Source organism: Astatotilapia calliptera, chromosome 18 (assembly GCF_900246225.1).
Source record: "Astatotilapia calliptera chromosome 18, fAstCal1.2, whole genome shotgun sequence".
Classification (NCBI taxonomy): Eukaryota; Metazoa; Chordata; class Actinopteri; order Cichliformes; family Cichlidae; genus Astatotilapia; species Astatotilapia calliptera.
The window spans coordinates 18,281,761-18,304,118 of NC_039319.1; the positions used below are offsets into that span (position 1 = coordinate 18,281,761).

At 40.0% G+C, this 22,358-nt stretch overlaps 4 protein-coding genes across 8 annotated transcripts in view; 2 read left to right on the top strand and 2 right to left on the bottom strand.

The window, feature by feature from the left end:
- Nucleotides 1-385: 385 nt before the first annotated feature.
- On the top strand, nucleotides 386-4,074 carry LOC113010888 (G-protein coupled receptor 55). Its single transcript, XM_026150154.1, has 3 exons — nucleotides 386-460; nucleotides 1,509-2,271; nucleotides 2,987-4,074. Exons 1-3 carry the CDS (start codon nucleotides 456-458, stop codon nucleotides 3,209-3,211), a joined length of 993 nt encoding a protein of 330 aa, XP_026005939.1. The 5' UTR covers nucleotides 386-455; the 3' UTR covers nucleotides 3,212-4,074.
- Nucleotides 4,075-5,513: 1,439 nt separating this feature from the next.
- itm2cb (integral membrane protein 2Cb) lies at nucleotides 5,514-12,032 on the bottom strand. The gene is made up of 7 exons (XM_026150559.1): nucleotides 11,970-12,032; nucleotides 10,189-10,459; nucleotides 8,223-8,360; nucleotides 7,917-8,108; nucleotides 7,710-7,820; nucleotides 7,401-7,551; nucleotides 5,514-6,703 (listed from the first exon to the last, which is right to left on the bottom strand). Exons 2-7 carry the CDS (start codon nucleotides 10,273-10,275, stop codon nucleotides 6,612-6,614), a joined length of 771 nt encoding a protein of 256 aa, XP_026006344.1. The 5' UTR covers nucleotides 10,276-10,459; nucleotides 11,970-12,032; the 3' UTR covers nucleotides 5,514-6,611.
- On the top strand, nucleotides 11,993-14,186 carry hes6 (hes family bHLH transcription factor 6). Its single transcript, XM_026150558.1, has 4 exons — nucleotides 11,993-12,356; nucleotides 12,431-12,517; nucleotides 12,620-12,701; nucleotides 13,024-14,186. The coding sequence occupies exons 1-4, from the start codon at nucleotides 12,063-12,065 to the stop codon at nucleotides 13,437-13,439; spliced, it is 879 nt and encodes a 292-aa protein (XP_026006343.1). The 5' UTR covers nucleotides 11,993-12,062; the 3' UTR covers nucleotides 13,440-14,186.
- Nucleotides 14,187-17,100: 2,914 nt separating this feature from the next.
- Nucleotides 17,101-22,358, bottom strand: part of per2 (period circadian clock 2) — a 32,250-nt gene continuing 26,992 nt past the window's right edge. For 4 of the 5 annotated variants that reach the window (XM_026148679.1, XM_026148677.1, XM_026148680.1 and 1 more), the window contains 5 exons: nucleotides 22,173-22,289; nucleotides 20,086-20,281; nucleotides 19,196-19,322; nucleotides 17,796-17,946; nucleotides 17,101-17,709 (listed from right to left, as the gene is read on the bottom strand). In XM_026148679.1, coding sequence (XP_026004464.1) covers nucleotides 17,560-17,709; nucleotides 17,796-17,946; nucleotides 19,196-19,322; nucleotides 20,086-20,281; nucleotides 22,173-22,289 — 741 coding nt within the window. In that variant the 3' untranslated portion in view covers nucleotides 17,101-17,559. The remainder of the gene's footprint in view (nucleotides 17,710-17,795; nucleotides 17,947-19,195; nucleotides 19,323-20,085; nucleotides 20,282-22,172; nucleotides 22,290-22,358) is intronic. The other variant, XM_026148678.1, reaches the window with a different exon arrangement.

Consider the following 22,358-nt stretch of genomic DNA (forward strand, 5'->3'; position numbering starts at 1 on the left):
ATATCATAGGCCAGTCATGTAGCCTTACAGGCCTACAACTACTCAAATCAAACATCAACATGTAACGGCTAAGTCACAGCACGTAGATTTTATCTTTTGTCCAACCCAGTCAAAGTAAAAAAAAAAAAAGAAAGTCCATTATGATAGAGAGGGGTAAGCAGCCTATCAGGATAACGCCCACAGTCATTTTAGGAAAATATCTTGCCACTTAAACATAAACATAATCATCGTGAGTGCTGCTGCTAGTTTCTTCAGATGTTTACACAAAAATAGAGTTCCAGCAGACGTGCAGGGCAGGTTCATGTTACTTTGATTTTAAACAGCTATAATGCATATTTGAACACATGCATGATGTGTGGCACAGTCAGGAAGTGGTGATGAAACAACAAAGGTTTGAAAAGGAGAAGTGCGTCTGGCACCGCGCAGACAGTCAGACACACTGAAACTTGACTGGCATGAGGTAAGAACACAACTAGATTTCACATTTTCCACTACATGTTAGCTGGTCGCAAAAGAACGCCAGGTTAGATGTTAAAAGTGCTGCAGTTACATGTAGATGATGAGTCAAACGTGAGGAACTTAAATTACAAGACATATTTCATTTATTTATCTATTTTTAAATTTTATTTACTTATTTACTTCTAATTAATGCTTACGTTAAAAGTCAGGTTTCATTGTATATATAATGTGCTTTTTTTTATCTTCATGCAAATTATTTTGATCTGAGTGCAAAGGGCCTTCAGCTTGCTCGCTGTAAGGAGGGACTCTGCAGCCAGCGACACGTAGTACACGCAGTCAAAACCTGCCTGTTTTTTTACATTAGGTTTATTTCAGTCGAGTGTCAACTCGATGCACAGACACTCATGTCAGAGATGTATTTGGGATTTTCCTGTAAAACCATGGCTTCACTCAAAATAGAACAGGTGTCAGGTTTGTCCATCACAACCTGACACCAACGCAATGAAGAGTAGAACATGTGACGAACCACCTGTTCATTTGTTTTCAACTGATATTAAATCAGTAAACACTCCGAGGTAAATGGGAATATTGTTAGTGTCCAAACAAATAACCTCAAATAGAGAACCACTTAACTGTGCTGTCGCAGATTGCAAAACTAATACAATAACAGAAAGTCATTTCCTTTGAAATCTTGATCATAATCTATTCACAATTTGTTTCTAAATGTCGAAGTAAAATGAAAGTTACTCCGGCCTGTACTTTACTAAGACGACCATTGCTACTACTTTCATGAGAATCAGGAGGCTAAAGGTTAATAATGTTCACGGTGCTCCTGTTTGCTATGTTGTTTATACCAGAAACAAAAAAACAAGTTCACAGTTCCTGTACCCACACAGCTGAGAGGTTTCTAGTGGCTTGGTATAGTGGCGTATCATACTGCCGTTTCTATGTGGGAACGAGTAACAAAAACAGGAAAGACAACTTAAACTGTTCTTTGAAATCCTGGCAGAGATGTTGAGATAAAATTGAATCCAACTGTTATATTGCAGTGACATCATGACCAACAACATGTCAGTGAACTGCAGTAAAGAGTTCGACCACGTGGATGAAGTGATGAAAGTTTTGGAGCTGGTCTTCTATATTCCTATATTTGTCGTCGGTCTGATTCTCAATATTGCAGCGCTGGCGGTGTTCTGCGGCCTTCTGCGAAAAAAGACTGAATCTGCTATTTCTGCTATCTACATGATAAACTTGGCTTTGATGGACTTGGTTCTCCTGTTGATTCTTCCCTTCAAAATGCATGCCACTAATCACAAGTGGCCCGCCAGCTTCCACGGACTGTGTTCAATTTTGGAAGGGCTTTATTTTTATGGGATATATGGAAGCATATACATCATTATGTGTATAGCTGTAGATAGATGGGTGGCTATCTGTCATCCGTTTAAATCCAAGCAGTTGCGTTCACCCAAAGCAGCTATGGCAACTTGTATAGCCGTGTGGATGCTTGTGTCTGCATCAGTCATTCCAGTCATCTGTAACTTCAGGAAAAGCAAGAGCAACACATTTCATTGTTTCCACGAGTTTTCACCGGAAGGCTGGAAACCTCCCATCATCATCAGTGTGCAGGTGTTTGGGTTCATTGTGCCTGCACTGGTGGTGGTTTTCTGTTCAGTTCAGATCATCTGGACACTTCAGCAGTCTGGTCAGCACAGCCCACAGAGCCGGGCCTGTGTGAAGATCATCTACAGCGGGCTGTGCGCGTTCCTGGTGCCTTTCACTCCGAGCCACCTAGCCATCTTCCTGCAATTTCTGGTGAGAAACTCAAGGCTCATTTTATGCTCATTTTAAGTGTAAAGAAACTGAAACAACAGTCCAAAGCATATCACCTTAGGGTCCATTTAGTAGCTGTCCTTTATCACATTTATTTCAGCAGGTAAACATTTAAAATTTTGATGTTTAAAGTCTCGAACTCCTTATAATCCACTGGGTAGCCTGAATCAGAAAAATATAATGTGTACTGAACCTATTTTATAAAGAAAAAAAAAGCTTATTAATATTTCAGTTAAAAACATTTAACTTTCTGCAGCTTTTTTACTTTGATTTGAGATTTATGTTGAGTAATCATCAGAAAAATTCAGGGGGGGGGGAGGATGCTGCAAATGTTATGACTCAGCAGCGCTTTTTATGTCAGTAGCACATATGATATGACAAAACAAGCCTAAATGGTTGTAACCACTGGGGTATTTGTTGAGGGGTACTTGTGTTTAATTTTGATACTTGCAATAAAATTCTTCTTCAAAAGTTAACGTTATTAGAAATTATTAGAAATTAATTATCAAACTGGAGAGTATGGCAAGTGCGTAAGCATGTGTAAGTACTGCAGATATGCACAGAGAGGATCTTCATAGGAAAATTCACAGATAGGACCTGCGCTTCACACTGCAATGCTACCTCTGCTACAAACCAAAAGTGTCACACATGATTCTTTGATGGTAAACTAATGTTTCCTTAACACACATACTTGCAGGTGCATCAAGGAGCATTTCAGGACTGTGGCACCAAGGCCAATCTCAGCCTGTTCATACAGATTGCTATGTGCCTGTCAAACATCACCTGCTGTCTGGACGCCATGTGCTACTACTTTATTGCCCATGAAGTGAGGAACACCAGACACAGCTTAAGGATGTCAATACTGAGCCAAAGGAGAGCCACCAACAGCACTTCTGAACGGGAGAGAGGCGAGTCAAGTTGAGACAAAAACTGTCCCTAGAGGATCACTGATGTGATGTTATGTTGTGTTAATATAGCAAAACGAGGCTAAAACCTTGTTTTGTATCAGAGCAGTAAAGCTGGAGACAAGTCAATAGTGGACCCAATAGCTGATAAGCATAGTGTCACGCACTAAAAGTAATTAACCTGCTCGTAAGGAAGCAGGTCAGAGTGTAATCTAAATTAACCACACAGCTGAATGCAAGGCTGTATGATCTGATCCAGCAGCAGGAAGCCAGTAGGCACCTCTCTAACCTCAAAGCGCTCTAATGCGTTAAATGAAGGCTGCAAAACAACCCATGAACTAAAAAGCCACAGTCTGACATGCTTTAAAAAATCATTAAAAGCATGAAAAGGTCACTCAAACCTGCAAACCAACAATGAGTGAGAAAGTGACAGGGACAGGCAGCATGACTCATTTTAAAGAACTAAAAACTGATACTGGCGGGCAGTTCAAAAATGCCTTTGTGATATTATCTAGGACTGAAATCAAACATGCACAAAGACGGCTCTTATTAGTCAGAATTCTCATCAAAGACAAAATAGATTAATTGTTTCAGACTAAACGAATTTAACAGATGCATAATTATTTTTTTTATATTCAAAAAAGGTAGCTAACCGTAATAATAAGCATATTTTAGTCCTGAATCTCTAATCTATGAAATGCAGATTTACATAAAAAGTAAACAAAACGAAATTATGCCAATATATCTAATTAATTACAATTCAAATATGCATATTTCCTTAATGAGTACACAGATGAATCAGGGTTTATAAATCACATCCACAGGTATAGCTTTAAACATATGAAACTAAAAACAAAACATTAGCAATAATTTCAGTGGTTCATTTCATTTTTTAAAACATTAAATAATACAATGGATCCTAAATGGTTGTAAAAAATTCTCACTGCAAAATAAGTAACAATATCATCTATATTTATTAAATAATAATTAAATGTAAATGTTTAATCAGAAATACAGCAACAGTCAAATATAGAAATAAACACGGCCTGAGGAAGAGTAGAGAGGATTTTTATGTGCGTTGTTAATAGATTTTGCATTCATTTTCTGTCTTTTAAATCTCATAAATTATACTAAAAAAATATAATATAAAAAAAATATTAAAAGTGACATTATTATAAGAGAGGACTAAAGCATTTATGATTATTGCATTAAGTGATCTGTTTATAGTTTTGCAGATGAAAAGATACTTCGTATGCTTTTTTTGCTTTGTTTATAAACTGATATTGTTAGCTGTAGCATTTCATATTTAGCTGTACTGAACTTTGTATTTTATTTTTAGATTGCAACCTTAGGTGCATAATAGTTTTATTGAAATGTTTAAAAACCGTAAGTATGTAGTCCCGGCCATGCGTAGGTCACTGCTGAAAGAACTGTTTTCATATTACTGTTTGGGTTTATGTGAATGCTGTCACATGAAAAGTCAAATGGAAAGCTGCTTATGAAGCACACAGAGCTGTCGCTGACCATATGTTGCCGATGTTGAAGGGTCATTTTGTGTTTTATGACAGCGTGCCTCACTTGTGGCTTAACCGTACCATAATGTTGTATTTAATGTATATATCTTTCATAAAAATGTGTGAAAAGCTCTCTTTGAAACCATCATATGCTGGTTTCATTGCATTACCTGCATATTGAAACTTTATTTTATTATAATTTAAGTTTCTGCATTTTGTACTCAATTGTATTTTTACTTGTAAAATACTTTTGTGATCCCTGCATCTTGAGCCAACCCACGGAGTTTGTCGGTCTGGGCTGTTTTCCTTTTCTTCATAAGTTTAAAGTCAAAATAAAAACAATGTGAAGACAAAAACAAAAAGGATTTATGAGTGAATATTATGAATATTTATCCTAAATATTTAATTAATGAAATGCAGCCGGAAACTAAACTTTTACCTAAATATTGCATTTTTGTAACTATAGTAACTGCTGAATATTTAAAAATGTACACTATTAAATGAGACATTGTAAAGTAGGCTGATCAAATCACAAAAGTATTACTCATCAGTTTTGAAGGGAAATAACCTGAACAGATTATGATGTTTAATTGATAACAAAGCTGCAGATGAAAACTTTCAGATATTATCACTGTATTTTTGTTCCATTTCGGTGAGAATGCCACAAAGGCAGTGTAATGCTGTGTTGTTTCTCCTACTTTTATCAGTACTGTTCAGCCAATCTCCAATTGATCTAACCCACAGCCTACACAGTGATTATGAGCCACCGAAACTGTTGGTGAAGAACATTCAAAACATGACCAAGAAAGTTTGATAATTTATTCTCAAAGCAGCAAGATTTTACAAGAAAAATTGACTGTACAGCGAAATACAGTACCCAAGACAGTGAAATATGACAACAGATCACAGATCTCTCTCTCTCAACAGAATCAGATTTACTCCAACTTATACATCAGAAAGACAGCCCAAAATCTTTTCCTTTTTTAAGCTGGGACGAAACATCAGAGAACATTATAATGCCAAGATAGGAAAGATTGGGAAATGGCAAGAGCTGAAGACAACAGGCAAATCTGAGTGAAGAGGAGGAAGAGCAAGACAACGTGAGTTTTTAGCCTTTGATATCATCTACAGTAAGTGATCTAGACTATAAAGCGTTCTTTATAAATAATTCATATGTCCTTAAAACCAAGCTTGTAGCATCCCTGACTGCAGACTTTGGTTCCTTCTGTCCTTCTACAGCACTGCTACTAATTACAGTCTAAAGCCGTTTATATCCAAGGAGTAGGAAAGTGTGAGAAGAACAAAACTAAAAGGCAAACAAGAAAGAAATGATCATCCACAAAACAAGTTGATCTCAGATAAAAATCTATGCATGTAACAATATGAAATTAAGAAGAAAATCAATGTACAGTATATATTGCTTAGTCAAAGTTATATACACCACTCATTATGATATCAACCAGCAAAGTAATATCTTAACTACATGAGGTATGTTTCGCCATCTTCCGACATTCAAAACAACAACAAAAAAAGTAACTAAAAATAACTTAATTGAAAAAATACGAGGACAAGTATAAAAATGAAATGAAATCAAGTCCATTGATGTAAATGTCACAAACTTACATGCACAGGTTAACACGTTCTGCACGACATGACAAGCTACAGATATATCGAAACAAATCTATAACATTATCCAGGAATCCGTTTAAATTAAAAAGACATTAACATAGTACACGGACGTTTCAAAAAAATAAAAGCATAAACAAAAACATTCCAACTGGATCTGAAACTAAAACTACGAGACAAACGCTTGCTCTTAAAGTGCAGTTTAACGCTTAAGGAATTCAAGAGGTATGGTTTAAATTGGCTTCAGTGTTGGATGGCTGTGATTTCCACCTCAGATTTAGAACCGGTCGCAGATCACAGTCTCGACCACAAAAGTGTTCTCAAAGTGGCGGATGCTGTGACAATTCTTGGTCTCACGCCTCTCAATACCTGGAAGAGGAAAACACGACGCATTTAGAAAATCTGTTCAGAATCGAAAGCGGACATTTGTTCACATGCTTTCTCAAGCTACTCTGCCTACAACGTCCATTTTGAATCAGCAGAAGCCATCCCCACAAATCACGTCCATATATGTACGCAGGGGGAAGTTTGTTGCATCATTTCTGAAGCTCTAAACCCAATCAAAGGCAGCGACGACACAGATATCACTCATCCGAATCACAAACACCTCCACAGAGTGTGTGGATGTGTCCACTGCACTACAAGTGACTCACATAGCAGGAAGTTCCCAGGCTGAGCCCACACAAACACACACACACACACAATAATATTCAGGCTCACAAGCTGGTACAGCAGCATGTTACACTGCAGACGCACTGTCTCAAGTGTTCAAAGGAAGACCCTATATGGTCCCCGTTGATATTTGCTTTTCTGTCACTCTCTCTTTACTCCTACACACCAACTCTGGACACTGGATTCCCTGTGACTCAGTGGAGGAACATTTTCCTCCTCAGGTACAGAATTTACAGCAAACCAGCACACGTCACTTGACTCAACATCTGACAAGAGCTGGTGTGAAAAAGAGGGTGACGAAAAGCGGAAGCAATCCTGCACATGTCACTACATTATTTAACATTTCATATATACTCCGAACAGACTGGAAAAGGAAGTGAATATGTCAACTCACGTTGGCGCTGGCTGCGGCGTCTGAGGCGGTAAGTTTCTCTGCCGTAACAGAGCCTGTGAATGAAAGGGCCCAGCTGCCTCATGTTCCTCACCCTCCCCGTCACCATCATCTCCTCCTGGATGATGTAGGTCTGAGGAAGGTACGTCCCTCTCTGTGGCAAAGAGACAAAAATGAATCACTCGACTGATCGGTCTGTGGGAGGAACGCTGCCAACAGGAAAGTGGGAACACACTGTCCTTCACTCTCAGACAGCCATTTATCTCTTACAACCACAAGTGGCATTAACAGCTAATCCACTGCGTGTCTCACCTTGACATTGACGAGCAGCTCCCACAGGTTGCGTGGTGGCATCACTAAGGTTGTGTTCAGCTCGGTGATGTAGCATTTGTCCAGTGCGATGTCGTGATAAGCTGTAAGGCCCTGGAACAGAGAAAGAGAGAAATTGTGTTATGCCTTAATCAAACGCTTACAAACAAGTGTAATGAGAGGAAAAAACACGCAAAGACAAACACCTACCCTCTGAAAGTCGTGGATGATATCGGCGGGATCGCTGCCACCAAAACGTGGCACGGGTACGCTGATCTGCTCGTAGTTGTCTTCAAGGTAGATGCCGACGTTTTCCTCGAGTTCTTGCCGCCCCCTCAGAGGAGCATACACAGAGTCCTCAAAGATAACCCGACAATGGAACAAACTGTCTTCTGGGATCTGCTAATGGGATGCAACAGAGCTGTGTCAGCATATGACGTTTACTTTCAGCTGTGTGATTTTTACCCACTGTGTTCAGGATGTTATTTAAGAAAAGAGGGGTAATTGCTGACTAACCTGAGGTATATAGTAGTGGCGATAGATAAAGACAGACGCCAACACCAGTCCTATCAAGAAAACTGCCAGGCCCAAGGCAAGGCAGCACAGGCCGGTTGGAAAAGGCTTCTTTGGCCTGACTGGGTGAACCGACTGCCCCTGTAAAAAGAAAAAGCAGACTGGTTAGAGTTCAGATCTTAGATCTTATCCTACATCCTGGTTCTTTTCATAGTAGTGTGTGAAAGTTTTTAAGAGTAGTTTAAATGATGCACTGCAACTCTGAATTTGCTTTGTGCAGTGTGAAATATTTGTATCTAATCCTATCACACTCACACTGCTTTACTTTCATACCCAAAAGCCAAATTTGTAACAGAGTTAATTTTGAAAAGAAGCAAGTGCCAAGTTGAGATCTGGTAGACGTACGACGGACATGAATAAAGCACGCCAGATGCCCACCCACAGTCTCTCAGTCAATCTGCTGCCTCTCCCTACTACTGTTGCTATGGTGAGCGGAAGCATGCTCTGACGAAGATGCTGGCACGTGGCCGTCTGGGTCTATTCTTAGAGGCCTACTTCCACGCTCCATATTTGCAGATATTAAGTCTTAACTCCCTTGGTGGGAGTTAAAAATGAGGACAGTTGCGTAGAGCAGGAGTCCCTCAGAGGCGGGCGTATTAATAGATCTACACACATTGGCTCTGACGCCTAGCCTGCCATAGCAGCCAATGGAAATCCACACAGCCTTTCACATCCTTCTGTTGACGTAACGAGCATTGGTAAAATATGTCTGCAGAAGTGATAGGTGCGTCATCTGTGCAGTGTGCTAGGGGGGAAAAAAAGACGAGAAGCTTTATGTGAACATCCATTATGTGCCAAATATCTAATTATGTTCAACTCTGGGGATGAAGTCCAGAAAGGAGGCTAAGAAAAGCTGGTGACAGATCTGACTTCCCACTCAGCTAACGCAGGTACAAGCCGTTCTGCAAACCCCACTTTACACAAGCAAGGAAAAAAAATCAGTGTTTGAGAAACTACATCTATGTAGTTAAATTACATGTTTGAGAACTGGAGACTGAAAGTGTTGCAGAACTGAAATTGAGACAGAACTAAACTCCTCAATTTTTTTGAAATAAACTCTGAATTTTCCAAGTTTTATCTCCTCTAATATATTCATCGAAAGCAGGAGCTATAAAACAGCTAGGTCAAACCGAGACTGACTTTTTATACTGCTAGTTTCGGGAGGGTTAAGCTGCCTTTACACACACACTTTGCTGCTTGATTATTACCGCTCATTCTCATCTGCTCTCCGGCACTACCTGCAGGACACACGTGGTATAACACCGTGACATTACAGACTAGTGCAGTATCCACATCTGACAGCTCTATTGTTTCCTCACAGCGACAAAAGAATAAACAAGCCCAAGGCTATCTGTACGCTGACAGCGAGAAGCCTGAGATTTTTATCTTATACATGCACACTTTATGAACAACTTGGTAAAATGATGTCCTCTTTCTGCCAATTGCCCACATGTATACAGGACTGCCTCTTCTGCAGTGTGCCTCCTAGCTGTGGCTAAACAAGGTGATGTAATACCAACATCCCATAGGTGGGATTGCATTGCAATGCTGGGGCTGTTCCCTTGTTGTAATATTAATGCACAATAAAACTTTTTTAGGCTCAGAAACACTACCACTGCCTTTATTAACCTTTGAGCTTGTAGATAAGGGTGTAATTATATTTTTTAAGAAAACAAATGCAATATCTAACTTTAAGCAGTCACTGGCTTTTCTTTATAATCATGTTAATCACATAAAATCCAATCCCATTAAATGCCATGATGCATGGACAAGGAAAGCGAAACTAATTATATCAAACTTTATTTTTTTGTAAGCTATAGCCTATGCAGAAATAAAAATCTACTTATGCTATAACGAGACAAAAGACAAATGCCGCAGCATGAAACAAAGACAAAGTGTGCAAACTCACGTGAGCCTGAGGTATAATGATCTTGTCCTCATCGTTGTCTTTTTCGGGCTTCTGCGCCGACACTGGCTGGAAAGTGATCTTCACCATGTTTGTTTGCTCAGTGTGTGCTTGCTTTGTCTCCTGTCTGATTCAGTGCGCTGGTTTCATCCACCGGACCGGGAAGATTATATAGCGCCGGACCAGGCTCGCCCCCGGGCCTCGGTGACCTCACAAGAGCGTCTTCTCTGACGAACAAGCAGTGTGTGGGTCTCAGGGAAAAGCCGCCTCGCCGCTGTCAAAATAAGAGCCGCTATCGGTCTTCGACTTTTAGAAAAACGCTAAAAATAACAGACTGTGAGCTTAGTTGCTTCCTGGTGAATATAATTAAACATTTAAAGCGGCTTTAGTGGAAAAAATGCTAAATTTACCTCGATTTTGAGGATATTTGGCTACCAAGTGCCCTTGTTTTGAAGACAAGCGCCCAATATGGAAGTGCTTTCCGTATTTTATTTAAAGCTGAATCTTCTATTCTCAATGTTCTCAACACTACCATCCGGAAATATTGTGATGTTTCAAACTGGCTGATCCAGCTACTACACTGCAATAAAGTTATCAATAGGTCAGCACTACTTAGTAGTAAGAGAGATAATGCTGCTCAGATGTCCATAGGCTCATCAATGCATATATAATATTTTACAAGGTGTATTACTTGGTTAATATGCCATATAATCTAATTTATATGAATGTGGTCACAAAATGTACTTTGTAAGACAGATTAAGAATCTATAATACGATTCTAATATACAGTAACAGTTACTAATATATAGTAACATTAAATTATTCATTTCTTTCTAGTGAACATCACAAGAAATATGCTAATCAGTAATATATGCACATTTTTTACAGCCATGGTGTACACACAGCTCTCATCTCCTTGCCTCAGTAATCATTACAGCATCTATGAGTCACTACAGACATAAGACTTGCAGCAATGAATTAGACAATATAGGAAATTTGAGCTGATAGTTAGTGATAGAAGCGTGTCCTTAAAGGGTTACAACCCACACCACAGCAAAGTGAAGTCCTAATGCAATAGGGATGATCTACTCTCCACAGTGTCATCACTGTTTTCTGGTCTTGATAACTTTTAAAGAGGTTCCAGGCGCTTTACACATAAGAGTGGTCCATATTCTCCGGGACCCATCTAGTACTATAGATGGGGTGATGCCTCACAAGCTCCAAAAGACATGAATGTGTGGACTGGCAAACATACGGTCTATAGCCCTAGGAGCTGTGGCTCAAGTGGCAGAGTGAACCCCAAATTGATGCTGATCTGAATGTGTGTAAAATTTTAGAAAAAGCACATACAGAAAAGCATAGTATGGATGTGTATACGTGAGACTGAGTGAATGAGACTTGTAGTAGAAAGCACTATGAGTGCTCAATTTGAGTAAAAAGGTGGCTTTGAGGCGATTGTTATGATTTAGCACTATATAAATAAGTGTTTACTTCTTCCCACTCCCTTTCAACATGTAAATTAATCAGAACGGTAGCAATATTGAAATGTATTGATTTTTTTGTATAGTATTTTTTTTCTCTCTTATTTTCTTTTCTATATGTACCTGTATATTGTTTACATGTTTGAAATAAATGACCAATCAATCAATCAATCAATCAATAAATAAAACTGAATTTAATATAAGTAACATGTTTACCAAAATTGATTGAATGTGGTCAAAAGCTATTGAAACTATTTTCTTTCACCCACTACAAACTAAAACCTTCAGAGTTGTTGACATTACCTTTGCAGCCTCTTTGTCCATATTTTGCACTCTTATGTCTGCATGCTGCTCCATGGTTAAGACATCGTGTGTGACACAATTTAAAGTGACCACATGTGTTGGGGGGTCGTTGCTCGTTCAACAATTCACATGCAAATGAACCCACTGCACACAGTGCATTCCCCACCCCACCCAGTTTCCTCCACTCTGTGCTCACTGCTGCTGGGATCGCCCCGGCCATCTGTCCCACTGACGGCCTCTAACGGCTCTTTGGATTACACACCAACTAACCAACCTCCAGTCTGGTCGGCTCCTGGCAGCGCCTGCAAAAACATGGCCCCCATCAGCAGCAGCACACACGGCCTGGACAGAGTGGATGATTGCGGTGGGGTCAGACCTGACAGAAAGGTAAGATCCCATGTGAGGATTCAGAGCTACTTTGAACTGGGGGGAAAACAACTCAGTTTTCCTTACTGTTGTAGATAAGAAAACCTCTGGTTGAGAAGAAAAGAAGGGCTCGCATCAATGAAAGTTTACAAGAACTCAGAGTCCTTATCGCCGACGAAGACGTAAGTTGCTGTTGTTTATGTAGCGCCATTGCTCAACAGCAATTAAACTGATGAGTGTGTTGTGGCTAAGCTAGCTTGTGTTCCTGATGTTTGTTGCTGCAGTTACAGTCAAAGATGGAGAATGCCGAAGTGCTGGAGATGACAGTGAAACGAGTGGAAGGCACTCTTCAAAGGCGTGCTCAAGGTAAACCGTACATATAAACCTTATTTAACTTTATTTACTTGAGTGTACAGTATTAACCATAAGCTTAATTTAAAAAAAAGAGACATATAAACAGTAATACAATTTACAAATCATTCTTCCGCCAAGTAATATAGTTCTTTATAACTAGTAAAACTACTGATTAATTCATTGCTCTTGGCGGATTAATATTTTAATCAACTGTACTGTGGCCGCCACAGGTGCGCTTCGACCGTGGCGCAGCCAATCAGAGCACAGAGTGTCTGTTAGTAATTACACGTTAGAAACTAAGGTTTAACGGTCGTTTCCATCTGTCTGTCCACAGAAGCAGACGCTGTACACCGGGAGGCCTGTGAGCGTTTCGCTGCCGGATACATCCAGTGTATGCACGACGTTCACACATTTGTGTCCTACTACCCGGGGATTGACCCAACAGTGGCAGCGGAGCTGTTGAAGCACCTTCTGGAGAGTATGCCACTTAACAACAACGAGTACCACCGAGTGATGCTCCCGGACATCGTAGCGGACAGCCCTTGCTATAGCAGCACTTGGTCCCTGTCTGAGAGCATTCACACAGCCCTGGTGTCCCCGGCACCCTCCACCACCTCCAGCGACGACCTCTGCTCTGACCTGGATGAGACCGACTCAGAGCAAAGCCAGGTTTCTTCTTCTGAGGAGGCAGACGGTCAAGAAGCGTTGCCCTGCCTAACTTGCTCTAAAGCTCTGTGGAGACCATGGTAGACAATTTAAGGTGGAATAGGAGTTTGGGTTTTTTTGTCGAAACAATAGCTTGGGTTAGAAATAGGCCAACACTGCCTGAATGGGCATCAGATAAACTCTTCGTAAAGATATTCTAATATATCTTTACAGAGCTTAGTGACCTTGTTTGGGCCTGCTGACTTATGTAAATATGTACTTGTTCAATATAACTGCTGTATAGAAAGTAGACCCCCACCAGAAATGCACTAATATGAGTGTGTGTAAATTATTTCCTAATTAGGATCTGTTGAAAATTCTATTTATACATGTCAGTTGACTGCTAGTAGGCTACCTCATCTAAGTTAAGCTAAAACTTTTAAATAAATATTTTAGGGGAAAAAAAAGACTTGTACTCCATTTGTGCAGCAGACTCTTCAGGAGAAAAAAAAACCTCATTTCACACACAAGAATCCCACTAACCACCCACCCACGGCTGTTTCCAAGATATTTGTTATTACTCTGCAATTGTGGACCATTTGTGTGCACAGGCTCTCCAAGATCCCTTAGCACGTCGTAGGCATTTGTGAGGTGTGAAATGAGTAATCCACTCACTCCCTCCTTATATAGTCCTGGTTGAGAACTTGACAAATGGAATTTATAACTCTGCTCGACTCGTTTTTTAAATAACGTGGGCACATAACCTGCACAGTCATGACTCTGGAATAAGTTTGGCTTTGTATTGCGCTGTGATATCCACAAACAGTCATCTTTTTCTTTCTTTCTTTCTTTTTGCAAGTTTGGAGTGGTGCACAAGCCTGTGGAAGTGAACATAATTTTAGGCCTGTGAAATCTAAGCATGTCATCTCGTAGCAGTGGGTTAGGCTGCCATTGCTGCTGACTTTCACAGCTCGCTTGATGTCAGACATCACTTCTGTGGTCTCAGTGAGAGCCACAGACAGTGTTCTGCATCTGCACCACCTAGCTCCTACTGCTAGGCATGAATAAGAAAAGCCAGCAATCCTAAAACAAGTCTATTCATATGCCACGTGGAGTGTGAGTCACGTCTTTACACCCCACCCCCGACTTAATAGGGGACACTGGTGAAATGAGAAGAAAAGGACTAATACACTGTGCATTGAATAGTGGAGCATTCTCCTATTTAGCAGATAGAGTAGTAATTATACATCGAGGTAATGCAATCAGGTAAGATTTCGATCTGCTTTTGTTGTTCTTTGTAATCCCCCTTGCTAGAAACAAGATCGACACACTGTTATAATAAATATCAAACGGTGTTACCATACGATAAAGTTAGAAGGCCTATATTTTAAACTTTAAGCATTGGTATTTTTATAGTTGTTTATTTATGTAAAAAGGTGATATTTCGTTTTAAACCCAGCTGTGACCACTTAAATTAATAACAAGCTTTCTCGAGTGCAAGAAAGCACAAGTAAATTATCATAATTCAAATTATAAACTACTAAATGACGACCCATACATCCTTGTTTTGGTCCTATTATTTGCTAAACTTGATGTAGTCCGCTGTGTTGTGACCAGACCGTATTAAAATATCACCGTATTAAAATATCACCGAAGGTATAGCTGTCCGGGGGGGGGATGTTCTTTCTTTTTCTTTTTTTTTAAGCATGTTCGCACCTCACGCTCAGTTTGAAGTAAGTATGAAGGTGTGAACAAGGGTCGCTTTGATCAGGAGGATCTGCGCAGAAGTCTGTTGTTTCGGTGGTTGGACAGACAGACATTTGCATTGCGAAGGTAAAAGTGACGACAGAGAGAAGCATGAGTCTTTTTACTTTAACATTTAAATATGTATAAGACAGGCGGCAGCAGGGGCGTTCCCAGGATTTTTAAATGGTGTGGCACAAGGGGGAACCCATAATAAGGCAAAGAGGGGAGGGCACAGGTAGTCAGATTATTTAATCAGAGTTAAAAATCAGTGTAGGAATATGCTGTACAAAACATGGGGCATGATTTCCATCCGACTTAAGTAGCTTAACAGTGAAGATATAGTATAACAAAAATATAGTTAACTAAATGTGTTCATTGTGTGGAATGACACTTTGCAGAATTATATTAAAGCCTTACTTATTTTGCAGATAAATCATATGAAGTACAAGACAAAACATTTGTATCCAAAATAAAACTGTACTTTATTCAAGTAAATATATCAGGTTACTTTGCTATCCATATATTCATCCAGGGATTTGGGGCACTAAGATTAACAGAATTGTAATTAAACTGCATTTAGGGCTCTGCAGACACTGTTGAGAAAAACTGTAACAAGCTAAGTTTAAGATGTCGGAACATTCTTTTTTTTTTCTTTTTTTTTTCCAGTCTGCAGAAATCATCCCGTCTCTTCCTTATTCGTCGTTGTTGGACTGGCAAAGAAGGTGCACGACACACTTTGCTTTAAGTTATGCAACATTTTATTTTGAGAAAAGTTAGCAAACATAGTGGAATCATTTCCTTTAAAAAATAAGAAAAACAAAAATAAAAATGTGTATGTCAGTGTCTGTTTGAAGACCACCCCCCCCCCCCCCCCCAAAAAAACTTGAACAAAAATGTTCAAGTTCCCAAAGAGACTCAAACAACAGCGTAGGCTTCAAAGTGAAAAAACTCTTCAGCCACCTGACGTCCAAGCTGCTTTGTAACAGTGAAATTACCCTAAAGTCAGCCTGAAGTGTTTGTTCTGAACAGTAACGAGCTTCAGTCTGTTCAGGATGTTCCTCTCCTTGTTTATGATTGCAACATCAGACCACGTCGAGCGTCATGCAGCACACTTCAAAACTGGGGAAAACCACAATAATCTCTTTACAATAACCACCCACCCTAAACATGCAGCTCGGTACTTTTCAGTTTGTGATGAGCGGCTTTCCTAGTGTTGATTATGGAATTCACATTTTCAAAATAGAGCTTATAATAAATAATATTAATTCTTTTGGTCCAGTTTGCTTTTTAAACTTTTTTTTTTAATACTATAACTTAAAAACACATTGACTCATTTATAGAGAAACAGTTATCAGTTATTTTATGTAAAAATATAGCCTATACATATGCCTAGAGTCAGAGAGTGTTGCAAACACCAACACAAGCTTTGAAATATATTAAAAAAAAAAAAAAAGAAATCTTTAAAGTGAGTGTCACAGCTGAAAAACAAAAATGCTGCATTTCATCAGAAACAGATGAAAGGAAATCTGCTGAATGAAAAAAATAATAATCTAGAGCTGCTTTTAGTGACGTGTCACCAAATGACAGAAGTGTAAAAAGTTTGAAATGAGCTTTTTTTTTTTAAAAGTATGACATTATGTGAATCAGTGTAGCATATGTGCCTCACACCCCCACCCCCAACTCAGTGCAAACTTAAATCAACTCCATCACTTGATCAGCAATGCTTGTACTACATTGGACATCTTTCCCCTCTATGTTTAACAGCTGAGATCCCCCAATTGAATACAGGCATCAGCAGAATGAATATCAGACCCACAGGAGTCTCATTTACATTCTTCTTTATCCAACCCAGTGGGAAGAAATATACAATTTAAGATTCAAAAAGTTACCTTAGTATCAGATTTCTTTCAACTATAAATACTAAACTGCAAAGTGCACTTGTGCTCATTTGGTGTCTGATGTGTATGAATGACAGAAGTGTCGTTGCAACTCGGGGAAACGCCACGAAATACTGAATTCATCAAACACCACAGAGCCACCGAGAGCAGCCCCCAGCTGACTGATGTTTGTTTGACCTCTGTGGTGGTGCCTGGCATGCGAGCACACTTTCTCTTTCCCTTTATTGGGCTCAGCATCTGGTAATCAAGTCTGTATAAAAACCATTAAGAGCCGCACGTGGCAACATGCTACAAAAGGGATGACGCAACAAACAGGCGCAGTCTTAGAGACCAGCAATTCCTCAAGCAACAACACAGTGAACAATTAAAAAGTAGATTAAAATATAATGTAATGAATCTACTACACATGTTCACATTCTACAAAAATCTGGACTGTTTTATCCAGTTTTCTTGCTGGCACCTACACAAGAAGAACTCACAGAACAGCAAGAGAGAAACAGTAAGAGCACATTTAAAACTGGTCCCTCTTCAAAGGCTGTAAGCCAGTGGCTAACAAAGTCACTCTGGACACTTTGAGAAGCTTATTGTGCCGCCGTCTGTGTTTGACAGTCGGAGGCCGAAGGAGAGCCGTGGCAGGATATTCCGGCGGTCTCAGATTCATCGAGGTCTTGGTACGGCTGATCCTGTACCGCCATCACTGCCTCTAAGGCGTCATCACACCAGGAGCACATCTGGAAAAAACATGTTCAGGTGTAAATGAGGCATTATGTTTACATTAACAGTGGATATCTGAACTGGAAGGGGTATTCAATTCTACCTTGATATCTATGGCTTTGGGTAAACCTCCCTTCTTGATCCAGGGGTGAACCTCGATCAGCTCCTTCTTCTGCTCTTCAGAGAAGCGCGGTTGGCTCTTCTGCAGCTGCCTCAGTTTCTCTTTGTCTTCTCTCAGCACCTTTTCAATATCACTGCAGACACATTGAAACGCACAGACACGGTCACGATTCAGCTCACACGTGTGACAAATGCTCAGATAAACAACACTGGAAGCTTCGATTTGCATGCTTATGTTGCACTTTTGGATAATTTATTACTTTTATGTTCGAACAAAGTTTCGCTGTCAGGCTCCTCACACCCAACACAGCAGATCTCTTTTGTTGTGAGGATTCCATCTAGTGGTCAAAAGTCTTACTACAACCATCAGGGTTGGAGCTTCTGTGTCATGATTACAGATTGCAGTTTCTCTTTTCCTCCACATTTACAAACACTGAACACAAAAAGTTTCCGTGCTCCCTCTTACACAGAGATGATGCAACACAACAGTAAGATGAACATTTGCTACCACAGTTAAGGGAGTGTGTGGTAGATGCATAAAGAGTCTGAGTATATCAAGTGATGCTGCCTGAAAAGGGTTCATTGAAAGTATCGCATCTTCTTTCTCTGGAAGATGTGGTAGTCAGTCAGCATCCCAGTAGAAGCCTTGTAGACTAGCACTAATCTAATCCTATTAGAATAAGGATGCCAGAATTTATATTGAATATTTTCTGGGCAGTGGGCCTTTTCTGTAATTTAACACATTTATTTATTTGTACTGACAGATTTCTTGCATTTAAATGGTAAATGGCCTGTATTTGTATAGCGCTTTACTTAGTCCCTAAGGACCCCAAAGCGCTTTACACTACATTCAGTCATTCACACACACATTCACACACTGGTGATGGCAAGCTACACTGTAGCCACAGCTGCCCTGGAAAAAAAGGAGTCTCACTGTTGACATTGCACTTCTTTTTATATTAAATGGGATTAAATGTGTAGTTAAACATCTATTCAGCCAGTGGTTCACCTGAGATCAAAGCTAGCTAGTGATGAATGTAAAGCAGTTTTACAGGGTGGGTTAAAACTGCGCATACGCTTTCCAATGGTGGGGACTCGGTTAAACATGTTAAACAGTCTTTTAGCAAGCTGTTGCCTTCAGGCATCCCACACCAAGTTTCCTGCACACGCACACAGCCTTATCACTAGTGCATTACTGAGGAACCTTCCATTACAAACAGATGGTGAATAACTACCACACCACAGTGTCTACAGGGCCATTTATCCTACTCCTCACTGGCTGAGCCCCATTCTCCCACTCACTGCGAGGCCAGCTGATAGGTCATGATGACCTTCTCATCTGTGTTAGCCATGAGCAGCCACAGCGGGTCCTGCAGTACATACTTTGTGATATGGTCGCTCTGCTCCATTCTGCCGCGTCTTCCATCTCTGCCGCTCATATGACCTTTGACCTTCTGGCTGTGCAGCGATGAGTCCACACTGCCAAAGTATTTGCTACTGTTGGTGCTTTCTGAGAGGAGCCAAAGAGCAGAGTATTGTTAGAGGCCAAGTAAGTTGATGATCATATGACAAATTATGTAGTTTTAAAAGCTTTCCATTGGCCTACCTAATAACAGGACATTTATCATTGAGGGGACAATGCTTATTTTACACAGGCTAAATATTAATTTCGCAGAGTTTTGGAAACCTTTCACTTCCTACCTCTACCACGCTCACTCTGTACTGTGTGGTTCTCTTTAATGATGAGATTTCTCAGTTCAGTTCTTGACACTTGGCTATACAAAGTCATCACAGCATTTCCATCTCCTGCTCTTTAAACATCAGCGGTTCTTTTTCTCAAGTCTAAACTGATTTAATTTTTTTTTAGCAGGATGCTTTCTCAAGTGACAACTCGAACCCTCGCTGAAGTTTTTATACTGTGTGTAAATTGAAAGAAAACCCTCAGTTTTTAACTTGATTTTGTTAGCTTTGCAAAGTAAGAAGTTAAAGCACATCATTCCACAGCTGTTGTTTACATTATGGATCAATAAAAGGTCAGCTTTTCAGGTGGGCTAATAATACTAACTCTGGTAATTTTTGTCTTTCTTTTGAAATAATTCTGTTATTGTATGCAAACAGAAATAATTTATGCTTTCTAAAGAACGCTACTGCGTTTAGAAATGTTAAACATTGCTTGCTCTGTTAAAAAAAAAAAAAAAAAAAAACTTGGACAAAAACTTCAAATCTGTATAGCAATCACAAGTTAAAACACATGGTTATAACTGTAGGACTACCTGAGACTCTGCTGGCTGACGTCCTGCCCTCAGATGTCCCGCTATTCGAAGTGCCGCTGGCTGACGTTCTGTAGCCCATGGACCCTGAGGTGGCTGAGCCGGTGCCCGAAAAGGAGTCCTCTTGGAGGATAATGTTCAGCATGTCACTGGATGAAGAGTTGGCATCGCTGTTGTTAGCGTCACATTGCGAGCTTGTCTGCAAAAACAAATATTGAAGGAACACCACATCAGAGGAGCAGGATTCAGGTCCTCACACTGAAGCATTCATTACACTCGCAGACGCCGTTTCTCTTGCCGTTTTACATCCTGCCTCAGATTTTAAAGACTCACCTGGGAGCATGTTTCTGCTTAATCATAAAAAACTGTCATTCTCAGCAAACACTCGTTGGTTCACAAGGACCGAGGAGACCAGTGTAGTTGATTTAAATTAGATACATGATCCTGATCCTTTTCCAGCTAATTTAAAGTGAGGGAAGTCAATAATTCATGAATGCAATATGTATATTATAATTAGAAAAGCATTTGCAAAATACAGAAGATGGCTGCAAACCACTTTTCCTTTCTTCATTATATCATCTCGGTACAATACAAACGACAATACCCCCTTCCACATGTTTAATTGTGAATCAGGTTCCCACAGCTGTGGAGGTCATGCTAAAATCAGTGTATGTGCAATGGAAAAAATACGAAGGTGAACCATTTAGAAGTAGCTGCATCAGTTTAAGCGTGGTCTGATCTTCATCAAAGTAACAATTCTGAAAAATGCATTTTTTTTAAAGGACTAACACACAAATTAGTGTATCGTCTTCAGTAATATGAAGCACATAGTTCAAACACCCACAGTATAGTAGACCCATGGGCTACAGGCTTTAAAAACCCCACTGGAGATATCCAATCCAGTAAGTCAAACCACACTGTTGGCATGTGTGAAGAGAGAACTTGACCTCTGCATTGAATCGCACTTGTTATTAATCTCTGTCTCTCTTCCACAGCATGTTTTCTATCCTGTCTTCCTTCTCTCACCCCAACCGGTTGCAGCAGATGCCCGCCCCTCCCTGAGCCCGGTCCTGCGGAGGTTTCTTCCTGTTAAAAGGGAGTTTTTCCTTCCCACTGTCGCCAAAGAGCTTGTTCACAGGGCGTCATATGATTGTTGGGTTTTTCTCTGTATGTATTATTGTAGGGCGACTGTTGTTGTGATTTGGCGCTGTGTAAATAAAATTGAATTGAATTGACTTATTTAAAAAGGTGAGAGATGAAGGATGGGATCTGCAGCAGGACGCCAGCGGAAGCTGATCTTACCGTGTGCCTCGACTTGTCAATATGACACTCTATAATGCTTTTTTTGAACTGAGGAAAGTTAGGTTGAATTGCTTGGGGGAGAACATACACGCTATGTGCGCTGTACGGTAGAAAAAAGATCATGATTTGAGTTTTTCTGGGCCTGGAAATAAACCCACTGCAGAATAACTACAAATAGAGAAAAATCTGTCCAGTATCCAGTCAGACCCCAGAGACACAGTTAAATGAACTCAAGAGAGCGCTTCACTTCAGACATCTTGTGAATCTGGCTAAGCTGAGGAAGAGAAGTCCAAAATTTGGCAGAAAAATATGCTCTTCAACCCACAGCTACCAAAAACATTTGAAGTTTCTTCTGCCAGAGCATTTCTGACCAGTTAAACATAGCATTTTGGGTTATTTTCCTTCTAGCACAACAAATACTTAATGGCTGTGTTGATTGAAAAACAGAGAAAACTTAAATTGTTCGTGTTTTGGTGTTTGTAATGGTCAGTTAAATAAAGATCAGTTCTCATTTTATAACCAATTATTAAAACTGGATTATTCCAAAGGTGCACATACAGAATACTATCCTGTAATTAACTTCCTCAAGAGGGCACGTGCCTCCAGGTTTTATTATGCTTCTTAGGCGGTTTTCATTGTCATGCTTCAGCTAAAAATCAGCGTCTACTGAACAAGCAATAATAATACTCATAAGTCATGAAAAGGAAAACAGTAACTGGAACAGTTGACATGGAATCGGGAAGAAATGGGATTTGAAAAGTGCGGAGGTTTTACGATGATTTGCCTACCTCGTTGCTGAAAGCACTCAGCCTAGAGCACACTTTATCCCAAGACAAACGCTCACAGAAACAGGCTGTACCCCCGAAATACAACGGTCCTGGAGGACCAAGGAGACTGAGAGATGGCTAAAGGGTGTAAGGAATAATAACATGATTAACACACCCTGGGCCACATTTAATCGGAGGAGTTTTTAC

What these genes read in the sequence shown, in the direction of transcription:
- LOC113010888 (XM_026150154.1), top strand. An exon ending in CCATCTTCCTGCAATTTCTG is followed by an intron (nt 2,272 to 2,986) that starts GTGAGAAACTCA and finishes ACATACTTGCAG; the next exon opens with GTGCATCAAGGAGCATTTCA.
- itm2cb (XM_026150559.1), bottom strand. Translation starts at nt 10,275, where the DNA reads ATGGTGAAGATCACTTTCCAGCCAGTGTCGGCGCAGAAGCCCGAAAAA. An exon ending in GCCACTACTATATACCTCAG is followed by an intron (nt 8,109 to 8,222) that starts GTTAGTCAGCAA and finishes GCATCCCATTAG; the next exon opens with CAGATCCCAGAAGACAGTTT. An exon ending in ACGCCGCAGCCAGCGCCAAC is followed by an intron (nt 6,704 to 7,400) that starts GTGAGTTGACAT and finishes TTCCTCTTCCAG; the next exon opens with GTATTGAGAGGCGTGAGACC.
- hes6 (XM_026150558.1), top strand. Translation starts at nt 12,063, where the DNA reads ATGTGTTGGGGGGTCGTTGCTCGTTCAACAATTCACATGCAAATGAAC. An exon ending in TCCTTATCGCCGACGAAGAC is followed by an intron (nt 12,518 to 12,619) that starts GTAAGTTGCTGT and finishes TTGTTGCTGCAG; the next exon opens with TTACAGTCAAAGATGGAGAA. An exon ending in TCTTCAAAGGCGTGCTCAAG is followed by an intron (nt 12,702 to 13,023) that starts GTAAACCGTACA and finishes GTCTGTCCACAG; the next exon opens with AAGCAGACGCTGTACACCGG.